The sequence below is a fragment of the Delphinus delphis genome, chromosome 6 (genome assembly GCF_949987515.2).
Source record: "Delphinus delphis chromosome 6, mDelDel1.2, whole genome shotgun sequence".
NCBI lineage: Eukaryota > Metazoa > Chordata > Mammalia > Artiodactyla > Delphinidae > Delphinus > Delphinus delphis.
The window spans coordinates 105125392-105141516 of NC_082688.1; the positions used below are offsets into that span (position 1 = coordinate 105125392).

General features: G+C 43.6%; 1 protein-coding gene across 1 annotated transcript in view; it reads right to left on the reverse strand.

Moving 5' to 3' along the window:
* Positions 1–289: 289 nt before the first annotated feature.
* The window catches only part of INTS9 (integrator complex subunit 9), a 111416-nt gene continuing 95580 nt past the window's right edge, over positions 290–16125 (reverse strand). The window contains exons 15-18 of the mRNA XM_060015240.1: positions 5892–5990; positions 5055–5192; positions 3029–3160; positions 290–2169 (exon numbers count right to left, since the gene is read on the reverse strand). Of these exons, the coding sequence (XP_059871223.1) occupies positions 2110–2169; positions 3029–3160; positions 5055–5192; positions 5892–5990 (429 nt within the window). The 3' untranslated portion in view covers positions 290–2109. The remainder of the gene's footprint in view (positions 2170–3028; positions 3161–5054; positions 5193–5891; positions 5991–16125) is intronic.

Consider the following 16125-nt stretch of genomic DNA (forward strand, 5'->3'; position numbering starts at 1 on the left):
AGGGGAAAAACTGGACTTGGGCCAAAGGAAAGTAGCTCCCTTTCCTCACCAGTTTGCTTGGCTCACATGAATATATGATCATACAGCTTTGGAGGTTTCTGCACTCTCATTTCTGTTGATACTTCACTGTACAGGCAAACCTCATTTTATTGTGCTTTGCAGATACTGCTTTTTTTTTTTTTTTTTAACGGATTGAAGGTTTGTGGCAACCCTGCGTCAAGTAAGTCTATCAGTGCCATTTCCCCAGCAGCATTATTTTAAAATTAAGGTCTGTACACTTTTTTTAAAAAAAAAAATAATGCTATTGCACATTTAATAGACTACAGTATAAACATAATTTTTATATGCACTGGAAAATGAAAAAATCCATGTGACTTGCTTTATTGTGATCATGTGCTTTATTGTTGTGGTCTGGAACCAAACCAGCAATATCCCCAAGGTATGTCTACAGTTTGGAAAAGCCAACTTCTGCCTCTATAGGAAAACGGTGAGGCCCAAAGGCTTCAAGCTCTCCAGGGGTCAAGACGACAAATAGTTGTTACCATTACTTAAAAAGAAATGGACGATACGCCTCAAGTCCCTTCCCCAGCTCCTGACCCCTGGCGCTCACACACGATGTTAAGGTAAGGCAGAAGCCACTTACTGGCGATGGGTTTTGGGGAAAGTTAATTGCTGTACCTCAGTTTCCTCATTCAGCGCCTTGACTGTGGCCCTGTGGAGAGATGCCCCTGAACCAGGAGCGCCCAGCTAAGCCACACCAGATTTCTGACCCACAGAAGCAGTGAGATAATAAGTGTTTGCTATTTTAAGCCACTAAATTTTGGGCTAATTTGCTACACAGCAATAGATATACTACTTTGCAGAAAGATCAAAAGAAATAAGAAAATCAGGTCCCTCCTCACTATTTTTAATGTTTTTTCAATTACTATTTAATCATTAGGCGTTTGTTGGGCTTATGAGTAGAAATTTTTCTAAATGTCCGTCTCTTCCCCAGATCGGTGTGAATAGTCAGCGGGCTGCATTTCCAAATAACAAAGCCACTATGGGTGGTATAATTCTAGCGCTAACAGCAGGTCCCACCATTTCTTCTGGGTCTTCTATTCACCAACCTGGTTTGGTATCCAAATACCTGAACTCTAGGTAGAGTTATTCATAACTGCTCTCTCCTAATACTTGGGAGGGCCGGCTCTAGATTTCTCTGCTCTAACAAATGATTCTTTGCTTCTTCCTCTCTCTGGCTTCTGCCATGAAGTAGGTGGTAATGACAGTTAGAACCGTCATCATTTCTTATTTCCTGCACATCAGTTTATGGACTGTTTGCCTCTCAAGCACCTCTCACGGATCCCCTGGGATTAATCAAGCCCTTAACAGAAATCCAACTTGGACAAATCCAAGTCATTCCTGGACGTATCATTGTTGGAACATTTAAGTAAAATAACCATTTTGATTTTTCTATTTCATACTGCATTTGCATTTTTCAAGACATTAAGAAAACTTTAGAAAACTTGACTTCTCTCAAGTTTTACTAGGAAGTATGCCTGCATGTGCTGCATATTTACAATTCTCCTACTAAAAACAAAACTAAATTTTCATAACCATGGCATGTCCGTCTCTTGTAATGTTAATCCTCTCCCGAAGTTTATTCTGTAGACACACCCTGGGCCCCTCGACTGGAATGACCTGCACATTGGGAAACAGAGAACGGTTGAACCATTCCTGGGCCCAAGGCTGGCAAAGTTGGAGATGGCAAAAATGAAGTTGCCTTTTTCCTCCTCTAATGAAGAACTGCTTCCCACTGACGTGTCCATTCCAGAGACAGAACTGACAGCCAACTCTCCATGAAACCTGAGGAAGTAGTTCTATAGTGTTACAGTTCTTGGGTCACTAAAGCCCTTTGTGATGCTTTGCTGCTGGCCAGGTTGGACTGACCTCCGACTGAATTTCAACTGGTCCGAAAAGACGGTAAGCGTCTACTTCTACTGCTGGCCAGTTTTAAGACTTGTATGCTACTCTCCACATTTTAATACTTGCAAAATTGGCATGTGTGTTACAACTGATGCTATCTCAGAGTTGATGTAATCTGGTAAATACCTGTTTTAAGCAATTCCATTATTTCAGACACAGGCATCTGAGTTTACTGCTCAGCGGAATGCGGAGAATCCTGATCATCTGTGGGAGAAGCAGTGGTGAGCGGAGGTTGTGGGTGGAGCCTGAGATGCTGGTTCAGGCCCTCCCCCAGAAGGTCAAGGTCAGTGTCAGCGCTCTGTGCTGGTGTTTCTCATACTGACACAGCTCAGATGAAGTTAAGCACCGTTCGTACAATTTAAGAAATATACTAATGCACATACCAAACTAAAATTTGCTGTGGTGTTTCTAAGTTCAGTTCTGTATATTTTCATATTCTTTCAGATACTAAATGGCTATATAAATTGTAGGTTTACCAGAACACAGCTACTTCTATAAAAAATAAGTTTTATTAACAAAATGAGCTCACATTGTAAAATACAGATAGATGGGTTCATTTTGCTAATTTTGGGGGAGCATCTTTCTTATCAGGTACAGCACTGTAGACAGTAAAACAAACTCAAAGACTAGTTCCCCTGCCCAAGGCCTGTGAAACCATGAAAAACAGGTCACAAGTCCTCATCTTTTTACCTCTCCGTCCACTATTAACCTCCTGGAAAGCTGCTGTAGCTCTCAGCCTTCTCCTTGGCTTGTTGCCTCACCTGCCTGGCTACCTGAGAGAGGCAGGACTGGGAAGAAGATGAGGCTGAAGGTTAAAGGAAAAGCTCTTGCCTGAAACAGTACCAAGAAGCCAGACTGGGAGATTCTGGCCGTAACTCCTGAGAATGTTGCTCAAGCCAGAGACCACCACCACAGAGACCTGCCAGGCTGCATGGCCTTCCACCACTGGGTGCTGGGCAGCCACAGTGAAGGACTGCAGCAGGGTCTCAGGGAAGTGGAGATGGCTTTCGTGTTCCACTCAGAACTTCTGTAGGAATTTGAGGACAAGGTCCCGCAGGCGTACCCTGAGCATCTCGTCATTGTCGCAGATGATATGGGTCGAATCTTCCTCGATCTGGATGAGTGTCTCAGCTTCCTGCAGCAGGACGATATGGCCCTTGGCTGTGTCTTCCACCTTAATATCACTGAAGCCATGCTGCTCCAAAAGAAAAGGGACAGGAGGATGTTGGGTGCTCTGAAAAGCCAGAGGACATTTCAGCAACTGAGAGTTCTAAAATCACGCTTCCTAGAATTGGCTAAACTGAACATCCTAGAAACTGGCATTTTGGACACTCAGTGCAATTCTACAGACTAATCACAGGACCAGCTACAGCAACAGAATTCAAACTGAAGCCCCCAAACATACAAATATCTCATGCAAAACACAGCAGAATTCCTACAACCTGCTTAAGCTTTTATCTGAGGAGCACATCTAAGCACCTGAGCTCAGGAGCCTGGGATGCCAGGCTGTTCTGTACCAGCCTCCATACCACGCCTGTGGTCCCTGGTAAAACTCCATCCTGTCCCAGGAAAATGCCATTCTTCACAGCAAGATACCACTGACCTTTTGATGTGGCAAATTCCTCCCAAGGGAGAAGACAGATAAGGCAGCATATCAAATACTTCTCCAGGGCCACCTCCAATGCTAATTCAGAATTTTCTTACACATCACATGTCAAGTTGAGAAAGAAGAAAAGAAATGGAAAGAGGACTAATTTGCCTGGAAAGGACACAGGCTAGGTAAATGAACATGACCTAGGGAGATTCTCCACACCTGGCTCTGGAAATCTCAGTGTAGTTTGGGGCAGCCACGGATATTCCTCCTGCAAAGGAGGTGGGGCAGAAATGGTGGGGGGAGTAGCTAGGGTCGGGGCCTAGGGGTCAACTCCCGAGCACCCAGGCAGGAGAGCTAAACAAAGTCTTTCTGGGAAAGCAAGCTGTTTGAAGATTTTAAGAAACAAGTCAAACGTGAGTCCCGTCAGCAGGGCCGGGGGGCACAGCACGGTCGGGAGGAAGCTGCTACTGGTGTGATCACGGCACATGGAGCTCCCTGGGGTAATTCCCACGGGGTGTCCCCATGTCACTAGGGGCCAGGAGAGCCACACAACTTGGGGAAAGCCCTCCCTTCAGGGAAAATCAAACGACTACTGAAGAAAACAATTCCCAATAAAGAGAAAGCTTTTAAGATTTGAAAGACCTCAGCGACTGAGTTATTTAGTTTGGGCAAAAGGCAGTAAATAGTTTAACAGAAGAAAGTCTCTTTTCCTGTAATGATCTACTATAGTTGCAGTTCTTCTTGCAAGAAGCAACACGAATAATATTATCTTTAGCCAATTCCTCCTCTTTTCTATAAAGGATTCTATAATTCTGATGCCAAAACAGGGATCTCTGAAGTCCTGTGACTAAAGCCAGAATTACAAAATCTTTTCAGGTTAAACTTTTTTCTTTTTACTTGTAGTCATGGAATCTGTGCCTTGCGGGGAGCAGCCAGCAGGGACAAGGGGCGGGATGGCCGCTGAGCCAGTGCAGGCACCACCACCCTCCACAATGACTGCCTGCTTCTCTCTCCTCCCACCCGGTCTGGGAATCGCTGGCTCTGCTTCCTGAGTGCCTGCGGATCTGGCATCAGTGACCCCTGTGCCCCCGAGTCTTGCCCGAGACTCGTATCTCCTCTGACTTGGCCATGCTAGCTCTGACAGCAAGGGGTCTTCTCATAGGAAAGTGGGGCTCTAGAGGGGGCAGACCCTTCTTTCTCCTGGCCGTCCCCCTGCCCCATCTGTCACAGCTACGTCCTCGAAGAAAGAAAGGCCCCTCCTTGGTCTGGTTCCCACGAGAAGTGGGGGTGGGGGGCAGCCTGGTGCTGGGGGGAAGGGGGGCCCGCTCTCCTCTAAGTCTCCGTGGCCCTCGCCTGGTTCTGTCCCCGCCATGACCGAGTAGCAAGCAGATGCTGCAGGGCCAGCAGCGCAGACACTGGAGACGGCGAACAGCGGCAGCACGCGCTCCTGGGAGCGGGGCCGCGGGGCCTCAGACAGCGCACCCCATCCGCTCACCTTCTCCAGCGTCTGCACGAACTGCTCCACGGGGATAGAGCCGCTCAGCAGAGGCTTCAAAACCTTGCAGTCTGGAATGTCGTCACTGGCCCGCTTTCTCTTCTTGCCGCCTGTGGGCTGGGCAGGCCTGGGCGGGGGCTGGGTGGGAGGAAAACAGGGATCTCATCAAGGAGTCACCCGGGAGCCCGAGTGAAGCTACCCGGCCCACGGGACCCGCTTCCTGGAAGGGCCCTGGGCCTGCGTTCAGGGTCACCATCAGCTGGGGCTCCAGCTGGATTTCCACATAATGCACACACGCTAAAGCCAACTATCCACATAGAATTAACACCTTATTCGGCAAAGATCTCTTCCTTTTATCAAAATCTATTAATTTTCAGTTGACTGAACTCAGTGCTGTCTGCGTAAGGTCTTCATAACCCGTGTCGGTTATGAAGGGGCAGCAGCTCCGAGAACACTGGCTGTGGGGTCAGACTGACTGGCCACAGTCCTTCTGTCAAGAAAATGAAGGGCAGAGAGACTGCCTCTAAGACGGTGATAGTAAAGAGAACTTTGTGAGGATTAAATAAGACAACACCCGGTAGGGCCCTGGCCCGGGGTCCAGCGCACTTTAAGTGGCCGCTATGGGCATGTGATGCAGAGGAACAAGAGCGACACAGCCCAACCCTGAAGGGGGTTTTTCTCGGGGCGGGGGTGAAGACAAGGGCCCAAAGAGCTGCCCCCAAGGCGCACACATGCCATGAAGTGAGGCGCGAGGCGCTGGGGGGAGGGCCCCCACCTGCACGGGGTTCTTCCCGCAGGTCCGCTGTATCTCAGGGCCCTCGCCCTCCCCGACAATACCTGGAGAATGTGCTTGTTATCTTTAGTGTGCAGCACGGCCGAGACGGTTGCCAAGGAAACGCCAGGCTTGATCTCCATGGGTACCAGTGAGTCCGCAAGCTGGGAGCAAACAGAGGGGTTTCAGTCAGGCTCCCTGTAAACTGGGGGGACGAGGGTGCTGCCATCGTGCTGTGCAGAGGCAGGGGCTAGGAGGCCACAGCGGGCAGCAGTGCCACCCCTGTGCACGGCCCAGGATTGGATGGTGACACCCAGGGTCAGGGTCACCCTGGCCAGCAGGCCCGCAGCACCATGTGCCCCTGCCAGTCTGGTGGAACGGTACCAGACGTCAAATGTCAAAACAGCCTTTAGTGATCGTAATTATTCGTTTTCTTTTGAATTTTTATTTACATCACTGCAGTCTAAAATGACTAAATAACTTTAAGAAGTAAAAAATCTTAAAACAATCATTTTTAATCAGAAATACATCACACACACACACACACACACACACAGAGTTTCTCCTCACTCAAAATATACACCAAGTGCCGACTTTCACCTCTCCAGGGGACTAATGACAGGCAGGAAGGGCAGGGACAGCAGCATTTGGACGGACTGAGCTGTCTAATTCCTGGGAATCTGACTTCTCCCAAAGGTGAAGTACACAGCTTTTACCTGTGGGCCATCTCTTTCTCTAACACCAGAGTCTGATGTGTACCCGTTCCTCTGCAACTTCAGAGTCCCCTAACCCAGCCACCAGTAGTGACATGTGATCTTACGAGAGGCCCTAACACTCGAGTTTAGTTGACTACTGTTCTTAAACGCATGCAGACCTCAACCTATCCAAGCCTCCTTTATTAAAAAAAATATGCAAGATGCCATTTATGTAAACATGAAGATCAGTATCAAATGGGCAGAGGAAGCAGGTGAGGATATTTGAAATGACTGGCAAACGGATGTGAGGACTATTTCATGAACCAAAAAACGGGGGGTGGGGGGGTGGCCAAGATGGCAGAGTAGGAAGACCCTGAGCTCACCTCCTCCATGGGCACTCCACAATTACAACTGTAGATATAGCAACCATAGATGAGAATGATTGGAAGACTAGCAGAAAATAATCTTCCACAACTAAAGATATGAAGGAGTCACAATAAGGAGTGGGGCAGAGACATGGTAGAGTCAAGACCCACACACTTGGGTAGGTGGCCTGGCAGCCCCACCTACCAGTGTTCCTGTGGTAGTCAGCTCTGCCCTCAAAGGGGGTGACCCTAGAGCATATATCTGGTGACCAGAGGGGTGTGTGCTGCTGGGCCCCATAGGACGTCTCCTACAAAAGTCCAGTTCTCCAAGATTGGGAAATGTAAACAACTTACCTAACACACAGAAATAAAAACAGAATTAGGCAAAATGAGGAGACTGAGGAATATGTTACAAACAAAGGAATAAGATAAAACCCCAGAAGAACTGAGCAAAGGGGAGACAGGCAATTGACCTGCTAAGTTCAAGGTAATGATCATAAAGATGCTCAATGAACTTGGGAGAAGAATGGATGGAACACAGTGAGACGTTAGAAGTTTTTAATAAAGTGTTAGAAAATATAAAGAAGAACCAGAGCTGAAGAACACAGTAACTGTAACAAAAAATACACTGGAAGGAATCAAGAGTAGATTAGTTGACACAAAGGAACAGATCAGCACACTAGAAGACAGAGTAGTAGAAATCACCCAATCTAAACAGAAAAAAGAAAAGAGAAAAAATCGTTTAAGAGACTTCTGGGACAATATCAAGTGCACTAACGTTCACATAATAGGGAACTTGAGAATAGAGAAAGGGGCAGAGAACCGTTTGAAGAGATAATAACTGAAAACTTCCCTAACCTGGGAAACGAACAGACATGCAGGCCCAGAGAGTCCCAAATAAGATGAACCCAAAGAGGTCCACACCGAGACATATTGTAATTGAAATGGCAAAAATTAAAGATAACGAATCTTAAAAGCAGCAAGGGAAAAGCAACTAGTTACATACAAAGGAACTCCCATAAGACTATTAGCTAACTTTCCCAAAAGTATTACAAAAACAACCAGAAAATAATTAAGAAAATGGCAATAAATACATACCTATAAAATAATGATTTTAAATGTGAATGGGCTGAATCTGCCACTCAGAAGACATAGAGTACTGAATGGATTAAAAAATAAGGCCCATCTACATGTGGCCTACAAAAGACTCATTTCAGAAATAAGGAGAGACACAGACTGAAGGTGAAGGGATGGAAAGAGATATTCTATGAAATGAAAAGCTATACTCAGACAAAACAGACTTTAAAACAAAGACTGTAATAAAAGGGGCATTACATAATGATAAATAGGTCAGTCCAGCAAGAAGATGTAACATAAATGTATATACACCTAACACAGAAGCACCAAGATCTATAAAGCAAACATTAATGGACTTAAAGGGAGAAACCGAAAGCAATACAATAATATTAAGAGACTTTTAACACCCCACTCACATCATTGAATAGATCATCTAGACATAAAATCAATAAGGAAACACCTTAAGTGACACATTAGACCAAATGGTGCGCATATATATATAAATATATAAAACATTCCAGCCCAAAGCAACAGAATATACATTCTTTTCAATTGCACATGGAACATTCTCCATGATAGATCACATGATGCTAGGCCACTAAACAAGTCTCAGTAGATTTAAGAAGACTGAAATCATATCAAGCATCTTTTCCAACCACACTATGAAACTAGAAATCAACTACATGAAAAAAACTTCAAAAAACACGAAACACGGAGGCTAAGCAATATGCTCCTCAACAACCAGTGCACCAATGAAGAAACCAAAGAAGAATTTCAAAAATACCTGGAGACAAATAAAAATGTAAACACAACGATTCAAAATCTATGGGAAGCAGCAAAGGCAGTTCTAAGGGAAGCTTACAGTGAAACAAGCCTACCTCAGGAAACAAGAAAAATCTCAAACAAGCTAATCTTATCACTACAGGAACTAGGAAAGGAAAAAACAAAACCCAAAGTTAGCAGAAGAAATTCTAAAGCAATGAAACTAAGAGCTACTTCTTTGAAAAGAAAAACAAAATTGATATACCTTTAGTCAGAATCATCAAGAGAAGAGAGAGAGGGACCAAACAAAACCAGAAATGAAAGAGGGCAAGTTAAAACTGACACCACAGAAACACAAAGGATCATAAGAGATTACTATGAACAATTACAGGCCAATAAAATGAATAAATTGCTAGAAATGTACAATCTCCTAAGACTAAATCAGGAAGAAGCAGAAAATATGAACAGAGCGATTACCAGTAATGAAACTGAATCAGTAATAACAAACAAAAGTCCAGAACCAGCTGGCTTCGCTGGTGAATTCTACCAAAAATTTAAATCAGAGTTAACACTTATTCTTCTCAAACCTTTCCAAAACTGAAGAGGAAGGAATGCCTCCAAACTCATTCTACAAGACCAGCATCACCCTGATACCCAAACCAGACAAAGACAGCACACAAAAAAGAAAATCTCAGGCCAATATCACTGAGGAACGTAGATGAAAAAAGTCTCAACAAAATATTAGCAAACCGAATTCAACAATACATTAAAAGGATAATATACCATGATCAAGTGGGATTTAGCCCAGGGATGCAAGAATGGTTCAATATTCACGGAACAGTCAACAGGATACACCACATTAACAAGCAGAAGAATAAAAATCACATGATCATCTTAATAGACTCAGAAAAAGCTTTGGACCAAATTCAACATCCAATCATGATAAAAACTCTTAAGAAAGTGGGTATAGAGGGAACATACTAAATATAGGGCACATATATGTGCCATAGATGACAAGCACACAGCTAACATCATACTCAATGGTGAAAAGCTGAAAGCATTTCCTCCAGGATAAGGAACAATACAAGGATGCCCACTCTTGACACTGTTATTCAACATAGTACTGGAAGTCCTAGCCACAGCAATCAGAAAAGAAATAAAAGGAATCCAAATCGGAAAGGAAGAAGTAAAACTGTCACTGTTGGCAGATGACATGATACTATATATAGAAAATCTAAAGATACAACCAAACTGTTAGAACTAATAAATGAATTCAGTAAGGTTGCAGGATACAAAATCACTATACAGAAATCTGCTGCATTTCCATACAGTATCAACAAACTATCTGAAAGAGGAATTAGGAAAACAATCCCATTTACAACTGCATCAAAAAGAATAAAACACCATGGAATAAATCTAACCAAGGAGGTAAAATACCTATACTTGGAAAATTCTAAGACACTGATGAAAGAAATTGATGACAACAGAAACAAATGGAAAGATATACTGTGCTCATGGATTGGAAGAATATTGTTAAAATAACCATACTTCCCAAGGCAATCTATAGATTCAATGCAAACTCTATAAAAATACCAATGGCATTTTTTACAGAACTAGAATAATTCTAAAATTTATATGGAAACACAAAAAACACCAAATAGCCAAAACAATCTTGAGAAAGAAGAACAAAGCCCAAGGTATCACACTCTCTGAGTTTCAACTATACTACAAAGCTACAGTAATTAAAACAAAATGGCAGGGGCTTCCCTGGTGGTGCAGTGGCTGGGAGTCTGCCTGCCGATGCAGGGGACGCGGGTTCATGCCCTGGTCCGGGAGGATCCCGCATGCCATGGAGTGGCTGGGTCCGTGAGCCATGGCCGCTGGGCCTGTGCGTCCAGAGCCTGTGCTCCGCAATGGGAGGGGCCACGACAGTGGGAGGCCCGTGTACCGCATAAAAACAAAAAACCCCAAAAAAACCCAAAATGGCATTGGCACAAAAACAGACATATAGGTTAATGGAACAGAATAGAGAGCCCAGAAATAAACACATGCTTATATGGTCATTTAATCTATGATAAAGGAGGCAAGAATATGCAATGGGGAAAAGACAGCCTCTTCAATAAATGTTATTGGGAAAACTGAACAACCACATGCAAAAGTCTCATGTCTTATACCATATAAAAAATAAACTCAAAATAGATTAAAGACTTAAATCTAAGACCTTAAACCACAAAACTCCTAGGAGAAAACATAGGCAATATGCTCTTTGACGGCAGTCTTTTATCAATTTTTTTTTTTTTTTTCTTTTTGCGGTACGCAGGACTTTCACTGCTGTGGCCTCTCCCATTGCGGAGCACAGGCTCCGGACACGCAGGCTCAGCGGCCATGGCTCACGGGCCCAGCCGCTTCGCGGCATGTGGGATCCTCCCGGACCAGGGCACGAACGTACGTCCCCTGCATTGGCAGGCGGACTCTCAACCACTGCGCCACCAGGGAAGCCCCAATTTTTTTTTTTTGGATGTCTCCTCAGACAAGGGATTCAAAAGCAAAAATAAACAAATGGAACAACATCAAACAAAAAGCTTTTGCACAGTGAAGGATACTACCAACAATACAAAAAGGCTGCCTACTGCATGGGAGAAGATATTTGTAAAGAATATATCAGATGGGGTTAATATCCAAAATATACAAAGAACTCATATAATTCAACATAAAAAACCCCCAAAAACCTGACTGAAAAATTGGCAGAAGACCTGAATAGGCATTTTCCCAAAGAAGACATACAGATGGCCAACAGACACATGAAAAGATGCTCAACATCACTATCATCAGGCAAGCGGAAATTGAAACCATAATGAGGTATCACCTCATACCTGTCAGAACAGCTATTATTAAAAACACAACAAATAACAAGTGTTGGCAAGGATGCAGAGAAAAGGGAACACTTGTGCACTATTGGTGGGATTGTAAATTAGTGTAGCTGCTATGGAAAAGTTCCTCAAAAAATTAAAAATAGAACTACCATATGATCCAGCAATTCCACTTCTGGGTATTTACCCAAAGAAAACAAAACACTAATCTGAAAAGATATACGCACCCCTATGTTCACTGTAGCATTATTTACAATAGCCAAGATATGGAAGCAACCTAAGTGTCCACTGACAGATGAATGGATAAAGAAGATGTGGTCTGTGTATGTACGTGTGTGTGTGCGTGTGTGTGTGTGTGTGTATGCAGTGGGATATTATTCATCCATAAAAAAAAGGAATCTTGCCACTTGTGACAACATGGATAGACCTAGAGGGTATTATGCTAAGTGAAATAATATAACAAATACCATGATTTCACTTATATGTGGAATCTAAAAAACAAATGAACAAACATTAAAAAAAAAAAAGAAATACACTCATAGATACAGAGAACAAACAGGTGGATGCCAGAGGGGAAGGGATAAGGGGATGAGTGAAATAGGTAAGAGAGATTGATTTACAGGGATGAAACGTACATTACAGGAAACATAGTCAGTAATGTAATAAAGTCATATGGTAACAGACAGTAACTAGACTTAGTGTGATGATCATTTTGTAATGTATAGAAATATTAAATCGCTATGTTGTGCACCAGGAACTAACACAGCAGTAGGTCAATTATACTTCAATTAAAAAAAAGGGATAAAAAGAGAAAACATATGAAACCAGTGTGAAATGGTCCCACTGAGATGCGTGTGTGCTCTGAGCTCCTGACAATGCCCATCCACAAATAATCTTTTCCTTCCTACACTGTATTGTTCCCATCAAAGGATCAAAGGTCAGGTTGTCTGGCAGAACTTTAAAGTCAAAGAATTGGCTTGGGAGGTTTGCAGATAGCACTGTGGGAACCAAGCAGGGGAGAGGCTCTCCCTGGGCAGCCCCAGGAATAAATTCTATCTCCAAGAAGACTCTCTGAAGTGGCAGCCCTGCCACAAGGGAAGTCTACCTAGAGCTCACAAGACGACTCAGCCAGACACCTCTGCGAAGGAGCATGCATCCACCTACCACCCCAGAAATAGAATTTTTCTATTAGCGCATGCCCATCAGCTCTCCCACTTTGCAGCTACAGGGACCAGGAGGGAGGATTTACAAGGAAGCTGCACAGGACACGCTTTCATTTGGGGGAGAAACAAGCATCCATTAGTAGTAGCAAAACCTAAAGAACAGCAGCAGATTTTAACCCCTTCACGTCCCACATGCATTTCCCAGGCAAAACCAAATGATACTTTTAGTTCTATATCTACATTCCACATACAAAGATTTATGTAAAAGAATGTTTCTGAAAGTATTATTTATAGTTTGAAAAAGCAGAAATAATAAATGTCCACCAGTAAAGGACCAGTTAAATTACGATGCATTTATGATAGACCATTATATACCTAAGATACTTTTGAAATATATTTAATGACAATATACTGTTACTTTACAAAGATATTATACGAGGTATGACTTAAACACACACACAGAGTGAACGCACAAAGCAAATACAAAAAAATTGGACAGTAATTATGTCTGGTATTGGGATTAGGACTGATTTTTTTTGTCTTTATCCTTTTTCTTCCCCCTTATTTTCCAAGTTTTCTAGAATGAACAAGCTTATTTTTATTGAAAAATGAATCTTACGACAGAGTCATAAACATAAAAGCTTGAGAAGCCTGAGGGGCCTTAAAAACAAAAGAAGACCATCCAGAGTGCTGGTTCTCAGGTGTGGTGGCAGAGACCCCTGCGGCTCCTGAGGCTCTTTTGTAGCATCGAGGTCAATATGATTGTCATTAATAATGTTTTGCCTTTTCACTCTCATTCTCTCACAAGGGTTCACTAGAATTTTCTAGAGGCTACATGACTTGTATATCACAACAGACTGAAAGCAAAAGGGGACAGGAGAATCCAGCCGTCTTCAACAGGCAGACGTTAAAGAGATTTGCAAACATAGAACAGTGCCCTTCTTCTCTTTATCTTTTTTTTTTGAAACATTTTCCAAAAAAAGACCTTTTAGGGGCTTCCCTGGCAGCTCAGTAGTTAAGAATTCGCCTGCCAATGCAGGGGACACGGGTTTGGTCCCTGATCTGGGAAGATCCCACATGCCGTAGAGCAACTAAGCCCACGAGCCACAACTACTGAGCCTGCGTGCTGCAGCTACTGAAGCCCATGCATCTAGAGCCCGTGCTTCACAACAAAGAGAAGCCCACGTAATGAGAAGCCCGTGCACCGCAACGAAGAGTAGTCCCCCCCTCTCCGCCATTATAGAGAAAGCCTGCGTGCAGCAACGAAGACCCAACGCAGCCAAAAGTAAATGAAAATAAAAAAAAAATGTTAACGTCTAATGGGTTTATATTATTTTTTATTTAATAATTATTCATTTAAGAATTAAATATTTTTAAAATGTCTTAGTTTTAACTTCTATTATAGCAAATATCAATAGATATAACCTGCATACACAAAAGCTCTCTGGGGTTCTAATTTTTAAGAAGTCTTGAGACCAAAAAGTTTGAGGACTGCTGGCTTAGAGTACTGTAATCTAACCCTAAGCCTTCAAGCCCAGCCACTGTAAGACAGACCTTGGCCAGAAGGTAAATACCAGACAAAAATAACGCAAAGACACTGGGTCACAGCCTTTCACTTTGAGATGAGCAAAATGCAGAGGAAATGAAAAGCACAATCATAAAAACATATTAAACAACCAAAATAACTAGAAGTGGGGATGGTTAGTGCCACTTCTTTGCTACAAACCACAGAACAAAAACTTGGCCCCTTTTTGGAGGGGAACTTGCTTTCATCTCTCCCTCCCAATCAAAAAAAAAAAAAAGAAAACAAAATCCATCATCAACGCCAAACTACTAAAACGAAACAAAAAATTCCAACACAGGCAATATTAACCTGATGGGTTAGGCAACTGGAAGTCTAAAGCAAAGAGCAATTATTTCAATGTTCTAGCAGGAGGCTTCAGGAGGACAGCTGGTCAAAAAGAGCCCTGGCCGACCTGCAGGAAGACGGAGGTGACCCCCCAGAGACCAGCAGTGACAAACAGGTGGGCGTGGGGCAGGTCTCAGGGTCAAGGCTGCTGGTCTACTCCCACTGGACTTGAGGGAGGAGCTTCATGAAAGATAGAAGAGCGTGCTGTGCACTCCCCAAAGCCAATCCCTTCCTTCTCTGGCTCAGTGTCAGAAGGCATAAAAGAGGTAGATTTATCTTTTATTTTGGTAATTTAAAATGGGAACAGACAAGCTTAATGTGGACTGTTTAATCACGGTGAGGATAAACTTGGGCATGGGAAATGCCAGAAGCTTATTAGTAAGACTGTTTCTTTGTAGATGGATAGTAATTTTGTTTTTGTTTTTAAAAACTCAACATTCTCCCTTCTTTTTGCCTTTTGTATTGAAAACTGGCATATATGAAATAGGTCTCTTACACCAGCGGTCCTCAAATTTTAGCAAGCATTGGCTCCCGGGGAGGGCTGGCTGAAACCCAGACTGCTGGGCCTCACCCTGGAGTGTCGATTCAGCAGGCCTGAGGTGGGGCTGGAGAACCTGCACTTTTAACGAGTCCCCAGTGCTGCTGCTGCGGCTGGTGATGGATTACACGGAGCCCCGCACTGCGATCCCCACAGGAAGGCCGTGGGCTGGGTGCCCCATTGCCGCAGCGGCACAGATCAACTGGGGGCTCTACTCTCACTTACAGGACAAAATCTGTGACATATGTTAGGAATGACCTTTGGGGCACAAAGGGCACATACTGGTGATCACCTAGGTTTCCTCAGGGATGGAAAAGACCAGGTCTAATTGAGTAAGCGTACCTATCTCATAAGATGGGTGAGACAGTCCATGGGAAGTGCTGAGTACAGATCCTGGCCCATAGTGACACCTCAATAAACATTATTTGCATTACAATTAAATGGGGGAGCCAAAGGGCTGGGCCAATGAAATATGGAGAAAGGATAACCTGGAATTCAGAGCTGAAAGAACTTTCTTTATTCTCTTGGGTCTCAGTAGGACGTGGCCTCAAAGGGAAGAGCAGAGGAGAGGCCAGTTCCCTGCTCACTGTCAGGTGTACTAAGGTCGTGAGGAAACTCCTGACACAGGTAGCCCTGGCCACCTCTCTTGTGAAGGAGCTGTTATCAGAGAGAAATGCAAGTCAGCTGCTGAGCCCAGATACCAGGGTGTGAGCAGCTGCTCTCACAAGCTCCAACGAAAAATGGCTATTTTCCTTTTAAAGAACTAGCAGACCACAAACATCCCAATGACACTCAAAGCAGTCAACCTGAGGAACCATACATATCTCTCCACCGGTTTACTGCTTACCAATAAGCAATAAACTGCCCCTTTAAAAAAATCACCTTTATAACTTTCCCCACTTCATCTCTCCAGCCTGGGC